Source organism: Miniopterus schreibersii (genome assembly GCF_964146895.1).
Source record: "Miniopterus schreibersii genome assembly, chromosome: 9".
In the NCBI taxonomy this organism is placed as follows: domain Eukaryota; kingdom Metazoa; phylum Chordata; class Mammalia; order Chiroptera; family Miniopteridae; genus Miniopterus; species Miniopterus schreibersii.
The window spans coordinates 16,883,661-16,898,249 of record NC_138118.1 but is presented as its reverse complement, the minus strand read 5'-3'; the positions used below and the strand labels follow the sequence as shown (position 1 = coordinate 16,898,249).

The 14,589-nt window shown below is 41.6% G+C and overlaps 1 protein-coding gene across 1 annotated transcript in view; it reads right to left on the bottom strand.

The window, feature by feature from the left end:
• Positions 1 to 320: 320 nt before the first annotated feature.
• Positions 321 to 14,589, bottom strand: part of RBM28 (RNA binding motif protein 28) — a 28,060-nt gene continuing 13,791 nt past the window's right edge. The window contains exons 11-19 of the mRNA XM_081147359.1: positions 13,236 to 13,309; positions 12,292 to 12,427; positions 10,998 to 11,062; positions 8,656 to 8,814; positions 6,710 to 6,859; positions 6,292 to 6,366; positions 3,494 to 3,750; positions 2,803 to 2,902; positions 321 to 846 (exon numbers count right to left, since the gene is read on the bottom strand). Coding sequence (XP_081003485.1) covers positions 712 to 846; positions 2,803 to 2,902; positions 3,494 to 3,750; positions 6,292 to 6,366; positions 6,710 to 6,859; positions 8,656 to 8,814; positions 10,998 to 11,062; positions 12,292 to 12,427; positions 13,236 to 13,309 — 1,151 coding nt within the window. The 3' untranslated portion in view covers positions 321 to 711. The remainder of the gene's footprint in view (positions 847 to 2,802; positions 2,903 to 3,493; positions 3,751 to 6,291; positions 6,367 to 6,709; positions 6,860 to 8,655; positions 8,815 to 10,997; positions 11,063 to 12,291; positions 12,428 to 13,235; positions 13,310 to 14,589) is intronic.

Sequence of the window (14,589 nt, the reverse complement as noted above, 5' to 3'; positions counted from 1 at the left end):
TCTAAGTCCTCAGGTGGAGGTGTTCGGTGATAGAAAATGCAGGTTATCACCAGTCAGGCTAGTGTCTGTGGACCACTGCAAACTGATCTCTTGTCAACTACCAACAATAACCCATTCATTTAGCAAATAATTATCACATGTTGTTCTCTGCCAGACCCCATCCCCCTTAATTACTTTCCAAGTTTCTCCCACCCTCAGAGAATAGGTTGGAAATCATTTTTCTCTGCCCTTTTTTAATCAATTCCTGCAGTATGTAGGACTCTATAACTGAATTAGTTAGGGATGTCAAAAATGTTCATAAATAACAAAGGATTCACATATATTAGAAATAAGAGTCTGTTATTCAAAAAGCCACAAAATATCTTATTTAGAGAAGACACTTAAAATATACATCTTAAAAAATTTAGCACTCAAGAATGCATTTTACAATTGTTTCCATTTGAGAAACAGTTAAAATGGATAATAATTACAGACACAACTTCACATGATAATCTAGACAATGGGCAAGAAGCATCACAATGTTTTTCTGAGATTTCATGGTTAACCACACAGAGTCCAGATGTGCACAGCCCAGGGAGCCCCCCAACAAAGTGGCAGTGCAATCAGGGGTTTCTTTCCCTCAGTAAATGACATTGGGGCTGGGAAGGAGCCTGGGAGCTTTACCAAGCAGCGCACAATCCAGCTTCTTATCCAGTCTCCAGTCTGCTGGCATCAACTGTCGAACCACTTGCTCCTCTTTGCAAGAGGCGCTCCTTTAGAAGGTCCCAATAATTTCTGCTTATATTGTTCGACCAGCTGGTTAAAGCGAATTTCTGCCTTATTTCCCTTAGCTTTTTTCTTAGGTACCTACAAATGAAAGGTAAGGAAACAAAAGATAGTCAATTTCAAGCAGTTAGTATCACCTTACCTAAAGGCCCCCCAAGAAAGAAAATAAGTAGGTACAGAGATCTTGTCCACCACAAGAAGGGGACTTCCACAGAGTGTGCCTTGGAGAGAACAACCCTCAAAGAATCACCCACTGGTAAGAAATCAGACCGGGAATGCATAAGAAAAGGGCCCCTAAAACACTGTTCAGTTGTCTGAGGCCACTCCCCAGTGCTTACTTGAATCTCCTCACAGATGAGTCAGCCCAGAGTGTAGATGTTTTCACTTGCCCTTTCCCTCACCAAGAACACTGCTTGTGGGGTCTCAGAGACAGAGTTTTATAAGATAGTATATATAGGTCCAAGACTTCTCAAGACACACGGATTTTTTGAGGATGATAGGAAATTAATGTTTCTTGTACCCTTAAAAGGGAGTAGGGAAGGAGAAAGCTTGACCTCAAATGTTCAAGAACTTAGGACCTTAGGACTACTATTTTCTCCTGAAAGGAACTACGGCTCCTTGGAAAAACAGCTAATGCCAGAACCAGGGAATATGTAAGGTGAACTGGCTGTACTAGAAAGCAAGGACAATAACAAAGACGGGGTCATCTCACAAGGACTCGAGTCAACCTGAGGGGTTTCTGCTGGCCTAATAGTATAATGACTGCATTTGATGGAAACAAATCAAGTATATAAAAACTCAGGAATTCATAATACTATGAAATCTTACTGGTCACTATTGGAGGTTGATAGGACACCAACTCATTATTCTAGAAACTGATAAAGGGGGGGGGGGAATCAAACGTTTATCCTGCCTTTCTCATACAAATGGTATTTCATGATAACCAAAGAGTTGAAAAGATTCTTTTTTCCTAGAATTCTACTTAAAAAATGCAAAAAGGCTGATAAAATTAGAAAATCACCATTCTGCAACCCATACTGAAATAATGGATCCAGACAGCAATCCTCCATGGTGCTAAAACCATTAGGTGAGAAGTTAATGGAGGACTTTACAAGTGGAGGGATAAGATAGACAATCCCTAAGCCTACTGATGAATTTGAGCATCACCAAAAATGGGGTATTAGATGCCTTATGATATGATGAAACAAAAGGCACACAGCATTAACTATGAAATACTTTCACCAAGAAAATTGAACTTGAATCTAATCAAGCCTCTAGATCTAGCTACCAGTGTATAGGCAATAAGGGGTGTTATAGAAACAAGTTAAATGACACCACAAGGCAGCAAAGCAGCTAAACTCAAAATGTAATACATTCTAAAAGGCAAATGACCTGGTTTCTCCAACAAATTAACAGCATGGCAAAAAGGGGGCTGATGAAGAAGACTGGATATTATAGGGGGGAAAATTTAAGAGATATAAAAACCAAATGTAATACATGGACTTTGAATCCTGATTCATACTAACCAACTATAAACAAATATTTTTGAGGTTATTGAGGACATTTTAATATGGGCTGTGTATTAGATAACATTAAGGCCTTCTTATTAATTTCATTAGATGTGCTAATGGGGTGTGTGTGTGTGTGTGTGTGTGTGTGTGTGTGTCTGTTGTGTGTTTAAGGCCTGGTCAGTTGGAGATGCATTCTGAGGTATTTTCCTGAGGAATATACACTTCTACATGAGGCACATTTACAAGTGAAGTAGAGTTTGCTTTAATGTGCTGGGGGCAGGGAGAGTGTATGGGGGATATGTAAAACAGGATAATTGTTGAAGCACAGTAATTGATATGTGGGGGTTTATTTTTCTATTCTCCCCACTTTTAGACTGTGTACCTTAATGTCCTCTAAAAAGCTACAGTCCTGCATATAGCTGCAATCTAAAAGCCCTTTTTTCCCCCTCAACAAATCAAGGCACAAAAGCGACTGCCAACCCCAGCAGAACCTGTCATGCCAAAGCCTCGTGCCCTACAGACTCACCTGCTTGGGAGATAATTTCTGCTTCTCTTGCTTCCACTGGCTTATCTGGGGCTTTGGCTTTTTGGGAGGGAGAGACTTCACTTTGCCTTTGTCCCGCAACCTGAAACAATATGGTGAAGTGTCACCCCCAAGTTCTTCCTCTAATTGGCACCCCGAGGTTCTCTCAGCAGGGAAAGTAAAATGCCTTTTCTTACACTGGCTTTTTCTAAAACCATGATAAGTCATTCTAAATAGGGATACTGCACCAGAATGCCCTAAGGCTCGCCATTTGTACATTTGTTTTGGTTTAAAACTTCAAGAGAATCTCAAAAAAAACCTTCATTTAACAAATATTTTTTTAAACATCAACTTTTGTTCATAGCACTAGTCTGTTGCCCCAAACACAAATTGCAGGGGAGCCTCCAGTAGGTGGGCCTCAGCTGAGACAACCATCAGGACAGGAGGAAGCTCTTCAGAAAAGGGGGAAAATGGCATGAAAGTCTGCCCTGGAAGGCTCCTCAGTGGCCCCCTCTACCAGTTCTGTTCTGGCTTCCATGTGGTCCAGGAATAACACCTCTGCTTGTGCTTTGGGACTGGCACAGCACTGAGCATCCCTGTCATCCAAACAAAAGCCACAAAGAGGAAAAGAGCGAAGCAAAAACAAACCTTCTCAAAGCCATCCACTGTTCTATGCCATCGTCCTGCATCTCACCTAATTTTTGGGCCTCGGTGTGAGGGTAGCGCCAGGACCTTTCTTCTCTTCTTTCCATCAGGTAACTCCACCTGCTCCACTTCGGCCTTGGTCTGGAATCCTGTCCATGAGATAGTGCCCGCCTTCCCCTTTTGCTCCTGTGTGTGGTTTTGAGCTGCTTTGTGTTGGTCTTTTCCAAGCTGCTTTCTGTTGCTGGTCTTTTCTTTCAGTTGCTCTTGCTGGGGCCCACCAGTTGTGGACTTGGATTTCATTTTTTGCTGCATAAAACAAGAGACCATCATTTGGTTTCTGGATGAGGTTTATGTGTTGGAAATACTCAGCACAAAAGCAGCTTTATGTGAGGTTGGTGAAGAAAGAGGAATTCTTCCCACTAAAAGAGACTTCAGGAAAGTGAATACAAGTGGTTCACAGGCCCTAATATAGTAACAAATGGTTACTGGGTGGGGGCACAAAATAAAAATTTTCCTTTCTATATGCAGAAACAGAGAGAAAAGTACATGCATGCAAAAGACTTAAAAGCCAGTGGGGGGGGGGGGAGGCTAGTAGCATGGGAGAATTACTAAAGGTGTAACAAATGTATAATGGAAATACCAGAAGAAAGAAAGGAACAGAAGAAATATTTGAAGTAATAAAGGCCAAGAATTTCCAAAATTAATGACAGACACTAAACCACAGATCCAGGGAGCTCAACAAATAACGAACAAGATAAATACCAAAAATCTACACCTAGGCATATCATATCAAACTGCAGAAAATCAAAGATAAACTCCTGAAAGAAGCCAAGGGCAGGGGGGGGGGGGCAGGGGGATCCCTTACCTACAGAGAAACAAAGATAATATTACATTGGATTTCTCTTCAGAAACCACGTAAACAAGAAGAGAATAGAATGAAATATTTAAACTTGGGGGGGATCACCAACCTAGAATTCTGCATCCAGTGTAATCATCCCTCAAAAGTGAAAGAGAAATACAGATTTCCTCAGGCAGCCCTGGCCGGTGGCTCAGTGGGTTGGAACATCATCGCATACACCGAAAAGACTGGGTCCGATTTCCAGGTAGGGCACATACCTAAGCTGCAAGTTCAATTCCCGGTCAGGAAGCACATGAGGCAACCAACTGATGTTTCTCTCTCACATCAATGTTTCTCTCTCTCCCCCTTCCTCTCTCGGGTAAGGACGAAAAAAAATCTCAGATAAACAAAATCTAAAGAAATCTGTCACCAGTAGACAAGCCTTGTGAAAAATGCTAAATGAATTTCCTCAGAAAAGGAAAATGACCTAAGTCAGAAACTCAACTCTACATAAAAAAAGAAAATTAGAGAAGGAATCAATGAAGACCAAAAAAAGATGCTGTGAGAAGGAAGGAATAAAGGATGGCACATGTTCATGCTGCACTGAAGTGGAAAAAGAAGAAGAAGATTCACATGAAATTAATGTTGTCCTTTTCCCCTTAAAAACCGGGACAGAAACATTGATCCACAAAGATCATTATGTGCCTGTTACATGCCAGTCTCTGTCTCTAAGTGGTACGGGTGCAGGTGGAAAGAATAGTGTCTGCCTCTCAGGACCCACAGCCTAGTGGAGACATGAGACAGGCACAAATAGAGCAAAGCAAAAAACTAACGGAGTTTAAGGAAGCTCATGAGGGTACAAATAACGAAGCCTTATCTCTTTTGAAAGAGGTGGGAAAATGCTACTTGAGGAAGTATATTTGATATGAATACAGAAACTGAGTCAGAGGGCAGGGGCACTTTTACGCAGAAAGAGCAGTATGTACACAAGTGCTGACAACAAATAAACCCATCTGAATTTTTTTTTCAAGTCAGTAGCTTCAGGATCACCTCCTGAAGCAATGGCGTCAGGCAGTAAATAAACCTAGGATAAAAAAGTTGCCTTGGACAAGGGCCAGATCCCAAGTTTTCCAACACAGGGCACTGTATTAACCACTGAACTTGCTCCTCTATTGGTCATGCTCACACTATGCGCCATAAAGACCGCAAATGTTTGGCATACATGCAAGCTAAGGGATAACAGCTATGTCAACTGTAAGAGCTTTGGTATCAAGAATAGTCTGGTCCTATATGCCCTGGAGGAAATGGGTAAGAGAATGAGTATTGAGTGTGTGCTGACATGCGAGACAACTTACATGTATTAACTCATTTAATCCCCATCAACCATGTGAGACGGATACTATTAATTCCATTTTACAAACTAGGAAATGAAGCTGAGAGAGGTAATAACCTGCCAAGTAACTCAGAAAGCAGCAGAGGCTGAGTTTGAACATAAGTATTCCAGTTCCCAAAGTCCCTGTTCTTTCTTCTGTACTGCACTAGATTAAAAACAGTACTAAAACTATCAGGCATCACATTCCTGGAGCCATCTAAGAAGAAAAAAGAATTATGAAAGAGACAGCTGAAATCTACAGGTAATGCAAAACTTTAATCTTGGCCATTAATTTTGACATGGACCATCACCAAGCACTGTACAAGAACTGCTGACTGTGAATAACATCAGTCTGTTTCTCTTCTCTCCTTCCTTTCCCTTCTGCGGGGCTATCACGACAGGCAAGCAGAGGAGAAGGTAGTCTGGAGAGTTCTAGGGAACTAAGAGTAAAAGGTAACAAAGAACCTATTGAGGTAGAGACCTGTTTCAAGGGGGGAGAAGCACAAACTGAACAGAAGTTTAAATATGGCCTTTAATAATTCTCTTGGCTGAACTGTACACTTAAAAACAGTGAGTTATACATTATGTGTTACGAACAACAATTTAAAAAAACAGAAAAAACATTTCGGTTCTGTACCTGGCTGCGCTGGATCCTTAGTTCCTTTATTTTAAGCTTCCTTCGATCTTCTAAAGAGAACTCCACTATTGGTCTCTGTGTCAGAAGGAGACAGAATGTCATTCATTAGATTTCCTAATCTCTGAGTGCAACGAACTGAACTGTCCCCCACCACTGCCAAGTCAGAGGTGGCTTGCAAGTCAGAGGTGGCTGCTCACTTACTCTACTTCAAGGTAAGGGGCCAGTTGTGCAAGTAGTCTATACAATTTAGAGTTCCTGCCAATCATCTTATTACCTGAATCACTGCTCATTGCCTCCATCGACTTGCTACTCCTTCCCATCACTCAAATGACTGAGAGGGAACTGGACACGAAGGAGAGGAATGGTTTTCTGCAAATGGTCCTCAGGGGAACAGCTCTCCCCACAGGATGAGGCTCACCTTTTGAGGCCCAAAGATTTCTGGGTTGTTGTTGATGTGGCGTAGGGCTGTCAGGGCATGCTCATGCTCCTGGAACTCTGCAAAGGCGTAGCCCAGGGACTGACCCTTAATTTTCCCATGAACTCCTTTGAGGTCTCTCATCACCTTACACTATGAGTAGAACAAGAAAAAGAATCGGTAATTACAGGATGAGAAGCCTTAACAGATTCAATTATTGGGACAGACCCTTCATATAGATCCAAGAGTTGTACTGAAATGACATTTGTGAATGTCTGTCTTATTAGAATACACCTACTGAGAGCACAAAACAAATACTTTCATGCTTTCTAAGAGTTTATAGACATCAACACCAACCTACAAATAGCATGCATATAATATAAACTTTCCAAGGAAAAATTATAATAGCTAACTAATGACAATACATACAAGTTCAGAGGTCCATGGTACCTGAATTTGTATACTAAGTTATCACTGAGGATCAAGTGTAGTCCCTAGATCTTATCGCTGTAGAAACCACTCAGAAAGGAAATTACTGAAGAAAGGAAGGAAGAAGGCCTGATGGCTTTAGATAAGAAAGACATTTCAGGCATGGGGAAGAGCCTGCCCAAAAAAGGGTCTCAGAAATACAGGAAGAAACTCCACTGTCTTTGCTTGGCACTCAGATCCTCTCTGACGTGACTTTTCCCTAAATCCTTACGCTGAATGTAACAGGCATCCTGGGGCACTGAAGTACAGTAAGGAATCTTGGGAAAACTGATTGTTCACATGCTGTTATTCCTAGAAGCTGTAGTTCTCATTTTGGAGAGGTCTAGGCATTAGGAACACTTGGATACTGCATTTGGTATACATCCAGTATCTACTCTGTGCCTAGAACTGTGCCATCTACTATAGGGAAATCAAGAAAAGCATAAAATCAAGTTCCTCAAGAAACTTACTATCTTTCTGAGACACTATACTTACACATATGAAAGAGTTAAAGAGAAAATTCGATACAATGCAATTATAAAACCTTAATTTCTCTAAATGAAGACAGGTTTTAAATGCACAGACACTTATTAAGTGTTGTGGATGTTGATATGAGGAATTATACAACTGACTCCTATACCAGTAACACTTTGAACAATTTTACCAAGAGTGGTGTCAGATATGTGCTGATATGTTCACACTCTCTCACGTAATTCCCCAAATACCAATACCATACATTTTGGTGAGTCTTTCGGGGAGTACGAAAAGTTATGGTGATGAAACAGAGTAAAGCTAATTCATAATACTGGCTGTGTTACTCTTTCAGTAAATTCTGATTGACAGAATACTATGCTCCAGGTGCTATGCCAAGCATTAAGAACAGTGAGATGACACCTGCCCTCAAAGAGCTCAGTCTGGTTGGAGAAATGACTGACAGACAATTAATTACAGGACAGTGTAACAGCAGGCGCTCTGACATAGAAATGCAAAGGGCACCATGGGGGGAAAAAAAAGGTTTCTGTTCTCACAGTATCTAACCAAGTCTTGGTGTGAATCCAGTGTTTGTCTAACACAGCTGTCAAAGACCTGTGCAGCTCCCTGTGCTCACCACAGGGCACTGAGGACTCTTAACCATAGGCTAAGCACCTAAATGGTAATAAAAAGCACACAGATTATTTTCTCTGCAAGAAAATTAACATTACAGCACCTGGTATAATGCTGAGCACACAGCAGGCATTCAATAAATGCTTGCTAAAGTACTTCACTAGGGAAGAGACATTCTCACATTCTACTGCAATCTGATCAGATATGAAAGGCATTATTAGAATAAAAAAGGCATGAAAACTGACAAAGGGAGCCCTGTCTGCTGACAATGTGTCCAGAAGAAAATCTGTCAATCTGTTAGCACTAAAGCCTGAAAATAAATGTTTGATCTGATCCAGGACGAGTACCAAAGTTCTGAGGGGTAGGGCAACTCTCACCTCCTTGATGTGCACCCCCTTCTCCCCTCTAGTGGCATTCAGCAGCAGCTTTCTGAGCTGTTTATCATCCACGGCCTTGGGGAGATTGTGCAGGCAGAGCCTGGTGCGGGAGACAAAGATATTCTGGTCCTTCAGTTTCTGATGCTTCAGTAGCTCAAACTGAAAGAACAACAAAATGTTAACAATCCAATCCACCCTTTCAAAATGCAGGCTCAGCCCGGCTGGGCATGGCTCAGCGGTTGAGCATCGACCTAGGATCCAGGCAATCGGGTTCGATTCCTGGTCAGGGCACATGCCTGGGTTGTGGGCTCGATCCCCAGTCAGGGGGTGCAGGAGGCAGCCAATCAATGACTCTCTCATCATTGATGTTTCTCTCTCTCCCCCTCTCCTTTCCTCTCTCTGAAATCAATAAAGATATATATATTTTTTTTAAATGCAGGCTCATAGTTCTCCAAAACAAAAGAACCATGACCCCATCCAGTAACTACACCTATAGAGAAAAGGAGGGAAATCACCCACCCTGTAGCCTTACGATGCCCAGCACAGGAAAAGAAAGGTTCAGGAGGCAAGATGGTGGGCATGTGGTTCAGTCACAGGTAGAGTCAGACTGAATCAGAAATCCAGCCCTAACTGAAGAAGTTGCATGAAACGTCTTTTTAATGTTTTTATTGATTTCAGAGAAAGAGGAAGGGAGAGGGAGAGCTAGAAACATCGATGAGAGAGTCATTGATCGGCTGCCTCGTGCATGCCCCCTACTGGGGATGGAGCCCCAAACCTCGGCCTATGCCTTGATCAGGAATCAAACAGTGACCCCCTGGTACATAGGTCAACACTCAACTACTGAGCCACACCAGCTGGGCACATAAAATTTTTTAAGCTGCCACTTTTTTCACCTACAAAGTGGAACTATAGATGGAAATAATACCAGTTTCTCAGCAGTGATGTGAGACCAAAACGAGATATACATAAAATCCTGACTTCAAAACTTGGCCCAGAGTAAATAATAATACTGTAGTTAACATTTATGCTCAGTCCTGGTCTACTTACCAACTCAAACTATCTAATCCTTCCAAAACAAAATGGGATTTATTTAAAGAATACTTGAGAGAAGCTGTCTCGTTTCTACTCTGCCACCTTGAGGCAAAGAAATGTCCATGACCACAGAAATGAATTCTGCTTCTAGAGCACCAGCCTCTACTATGCTGCACAAAACACTGATCCCAGGGCAGGCTGTCTCTAAATAAAAGATGACATTCTTCTCCTGATGTTTTTAAAACTAAATTAGTAGAAAAAGGTTTAAATTATAGTTTTTCTTTCATCAAGTCTTCTCATTCCTGCTGCTCCTTGTTTGGCAAAGGTACTAACAAATCACAAAATAAACGGATACTCTGGAAGTGAACAGTAAAGGGATATTTGAAGAGGCCTAAGTTCAACAGTCTGATTTTCCTTCCAGGAAAAGCTGTGCCTGCTGTAAATTGTAATGCATATAATCTAGTGAGCTTTTTGCTAGGAAAATTTGTTCTAAGAGAAAATTAAATGTGTCACTATTGCAATGTGATCAGAAAAGGGTACACAATGCCCCCCAAATACCATCAGTTCTGGATGCTCACTATCAAAAAAGGTTGAGAACACTAGTCTAGACAGGAAGCTGTACACAGGAAAATCACACTGCCTCTTGCTGTCATTATATTCTCATCTCGGTCCATCATCTTCTGCACTTTCAGGTTCCACAGCTAATTCTAAGTTGGATTAGCTTTTTGAAAGTAAGCTATATGGGCAAAAGTAAAACTTACTGGGAACTAACACTACCAAGCAGCAGAGGAATTTAACGGCATCAGTTAGCAGTGGAAACTCCCATAATACAGAGCTTTCCAAAAATTATTTTATAATTTGGAGACATCCTCCTCCTTCCCAAAATGGGCATCTTAACTATCCCAAGACCCACATCCACCTTCGTCCTCACTAATTCCAGCCTACTCTGAGCCTCCTTCCTTATGCTATCCTGCATCTATACTGACACCTAGTTATACATAGCCCTGGCCTCTAAGTGACTACTGCATGATCTCCAAGCATGCTATTCAGCAAACATTTACTGCTGAGTGTTAGGAAAATAAAGAGTAAGATCCAGTTCTTATAATGGCATATAATGCTGAACTAATGTTATGTATAATGTTGGGTTACTTGCTGTTTCACCTGTGTGCTTCTTTTCTAACAACAGTGTAAGTATGGCCTGTCACTGATACTTGGCTCTTTGATGAACACCTCTACCATTCAATAATTATTACTTATTGATTTATAATAAGTCATGCAGAACCTGAAGGCTGGGAACCTAACCTACTCACCCGTTCTCTTTTGGCCATATCAGCAGCGCTCACACCCTCTGCAGCCTTCGTCCCAGCACGAATCACTGCAAAAAGAGGGAAAAAGGCCAAGACATCAGCAAGGGAATTTTCACTGAGCAACAAGAGGAATGTTATTTGAATGATGCAAGCTCTTTGTACAGGGCCCAGAGGACTATGCTGGCCAGGACATAGAGGCATTTGGGTAGGGCCAGAAATAGGCTACAGGGCTAAGTTCTCAGCTCAGAGCTACTCTCAAGGACTAACACTGAACATTTTGCAATTTTGTTCCTCTTCTCCTTCTCTCCCCTCAAAGAAGCTTCATCTGCATGCCCAACATCAGATGGAAAGGCCTAGAGAAAGTTCTGAAAATAAGTACATTTTAGGCATTTGGGTTGCAAAACTGCTCCACCTATAACCTGCCGTTGGAATTTCACTGTTCCTCATGCACTTGGGGGCCATTATTAAGTGGAGAAATAAGCCAGCCCAGGAAACAGCCAGATCACCATACAGAGGCCTAGTACTGAAGGCTAATGAGCTAATATTACCAGTCCAGGCTATACAGCTGTGCAGCAGGTGGGCTGACAAACACTGTATGACCTAGAAGGAGGGATTCTCTCTAGATTTTTTTTTTAGTTAAAGCTAATTTCTGATTATCTTTCCAGCATTAAGAGAAAGGTACTCTACACATTTTAAATCCAAAAGAGTAATTTTAGTCATAATTTCCACTCCTTCAGAAAACTTATTAGAAATGATGACAAGAAACAAAAGTAATTTGAGTTTCCCCCCTTTGCCCTGCCAATTCTCTGATGAAAAGGTCTAAAGGCGAGAAGGCAGAACAGACAATGAGATTAGTTCATCAACAAATTGGGTGAAGGTTTCCTAACAGAAAGCCACATCTGCTAAAGTGGAATAATAATATAACACTGCTGCCCTGGTCAGTGTGGCTCAGTGTCTCGATTCAATTCCCAGTCAGGGCACATACCTAGGCACATACCTAGGATGTGGGTTCAGTCCCCAGTAGGGGTGTGTACAGAGGAAACCCATCAACACATCTCTCTCACGTCTATGTTTCTCTCTCTCCCCCTCTCTATCCCTTCCTCTCCCTCTAAAGTCAATAAAAAACAAACAAACCCAAAAAACATTAAAATAATAATAGTAATATAACACTGCTGAAGAGGACATTTGGGGTTTTAATGTGAAACATGCCCCCACACATAATATTGCTGGGTCACTGTCACAGCACAGGGCCAGCTAACTCAAGAGGCCTGGTTTACGTCTCCCTTCCACTACTCACAGCCTTCTCGGGCCAGGTAGAGGTTCCGGGTTCCAGTCGGCTTCTTCACCTTCTTTGTCCGCAGCTTTGCAGCCTCATCACGGGTCACTGCCAAGTCAACCCTGAGCTGCCGGCCGTCCAGTTTCAGCCCGCCACCCTGTAACACATTGCAACCCTCTCTCTTAAACACAGAACACCTGACAGGGAACTAAGCACCTGACAAGGAACACCAAGGACAGGGAAACAGCAGACTCCAATTAAGCTATGGAACCCAACGCCAAGATATTTTGGCCCAGCTAACAGTATTTACTATAGCTGTGCAAAAGGTCATGTGCGTATTTAGGGTGGTCAGCAGTAACTTATTTTATGGGAGATGATTAGGCCCAAAGTAGGCAAAATTGAGGAAAATGATCTGTAAACAAGCAAATTTTTAGAAATCTAAAGAAAGCTAATGAAATAGTAGTGTCAACTCTACTCAAGGAAATTTAACAGGTAATGGCAATACAAGATAACTACTCAAAACAATTTATACTTGGTTATGGAATACACAGAAAAATTCTCCATCACCCATACACTTTTTCCCTCAAACACTTACTACACTTGACAGATGGCCTAATCCCATCTTGTTCCAGTCTTTTATGTCATCAGCCTAGAATAGAGGCTGACATACAGACAGTGATCAATAAATATCAGGTACACCTTTCTACCTGTTCTCACCCATAAAATAGGGATAATAATTGTACTAACCTTATACAGCCCTATATGGCCGATGTAAGGATTACATAAGGTAATGCATGTGCACAATGAGAGTGCCTCTCGCACAGTAAGTGCTCAATAAATGTTAACTTCACTATTATTACATTATTGACAATTTTAATAATAATAAAGTTTTGTGTAAACATCAGATGTTGCCCCTAGGAGCCACTATTGCCTAAGTTACAGGATAAAGGAAATGTCTTCCTTACCTCGGTCTCTGGAGAAGCAGCTGCAAGGCATTTCTGAGCTGCTTCTTGAGTCATGAACTGAGCAAAGGCACAACCTGCACAGAGAGACAAAATCAAGAGAGATGCCAAACTCCCATGGAAGCCAAAACCAGGAAGCCAAAAACAACACACAAATGGTGGCAGACTGGCACAAGTGGAAGGGGTGGTAGCATCCTTTTGTTAAATACCATAGAGACAAGCACTGTGTCAGGAACATCTGCTCACAATGAAATTTTATTACTTTCTTCATCTTTTCCAATGCTCCTAGAACTTTAGTCTTACCATCTCTCTCCTTAGTAACAAATATCCATGAGAAATGCTGAAGAAATCCCAGCCTAACATTTTATTCAGCATCACTTACTGAATGTCTATTAGAGGATTTACAAAATGAGGCAGCAACCACTTAACCCTGAAATTAATCACAGATCTCACTGCCATCATTGTTACTTGGGAGGCATTAGATAAGGGGACACTTGCCTCTTGGAGTAAAAGGCCCAGGCCTCTATCAAATGAACACAGCAGTGAACCAGAAATCCATGAGCTCAATTATCAACCCACAGTCCAGAATTTCCACAGGTACCTCCTCTCACTGGTTGGATGCAGGGTCAATTAACCCATCCTAATTTCTGCTATTGATTAAAAAACAAACAAACAGCTTTTATAAGCAAAGGAGGGAAAAGTTCACCTTATGGGAAACTCCTCCAAAAAAGAAATATAAGTTTCATAATATTTTGTTAGTATTCCCTCATATATGAAAACAACAATATATTTCCTACAGCTCCTGGGGCACTAATCTTTTGTCCCCTATAAGAATGAATGGCAGCAGACTAACTGAAAGAACACATGGGCAGGCCAACCCAAGGGTCACCATCTAGTGAGATCTTCCCTGCCTCCTCCAGGCAGAGCCGAGTGCCCCACCCTGCTAGTCCTTCACTCACATCTCTATTATAGCACCATTCAGATGGCATCTTCCCCAAAAGACTGGATGCATCTGGAATAAGAGCCATGTTTCCTGGCTGTTTCTATATCCTTAGCACCTAGCATAGTGCCTGGCATTAATAAATACTCAGTATGAAGAAACAAATAATAAAGAAATATGGGGACGAAATATTTCTAATAGACAGATTATCTTATTTGTTCAATATGAAAAAAAGAGGTACTTCTCTTTGAATGGGTAAGAATTTTATCATTGGAATTTCCAGAGTCAATACTGGGTTCGGTCTTAACACTTCCCTAAAAGTCTGCAGATAATATTTTGCTCTTCCAGGCAGTGAAATGAAATGCTGACAGGGATAAACTGGAGCAGGAGGTCAAGGCTGTATAAGTGAGTAGGCAG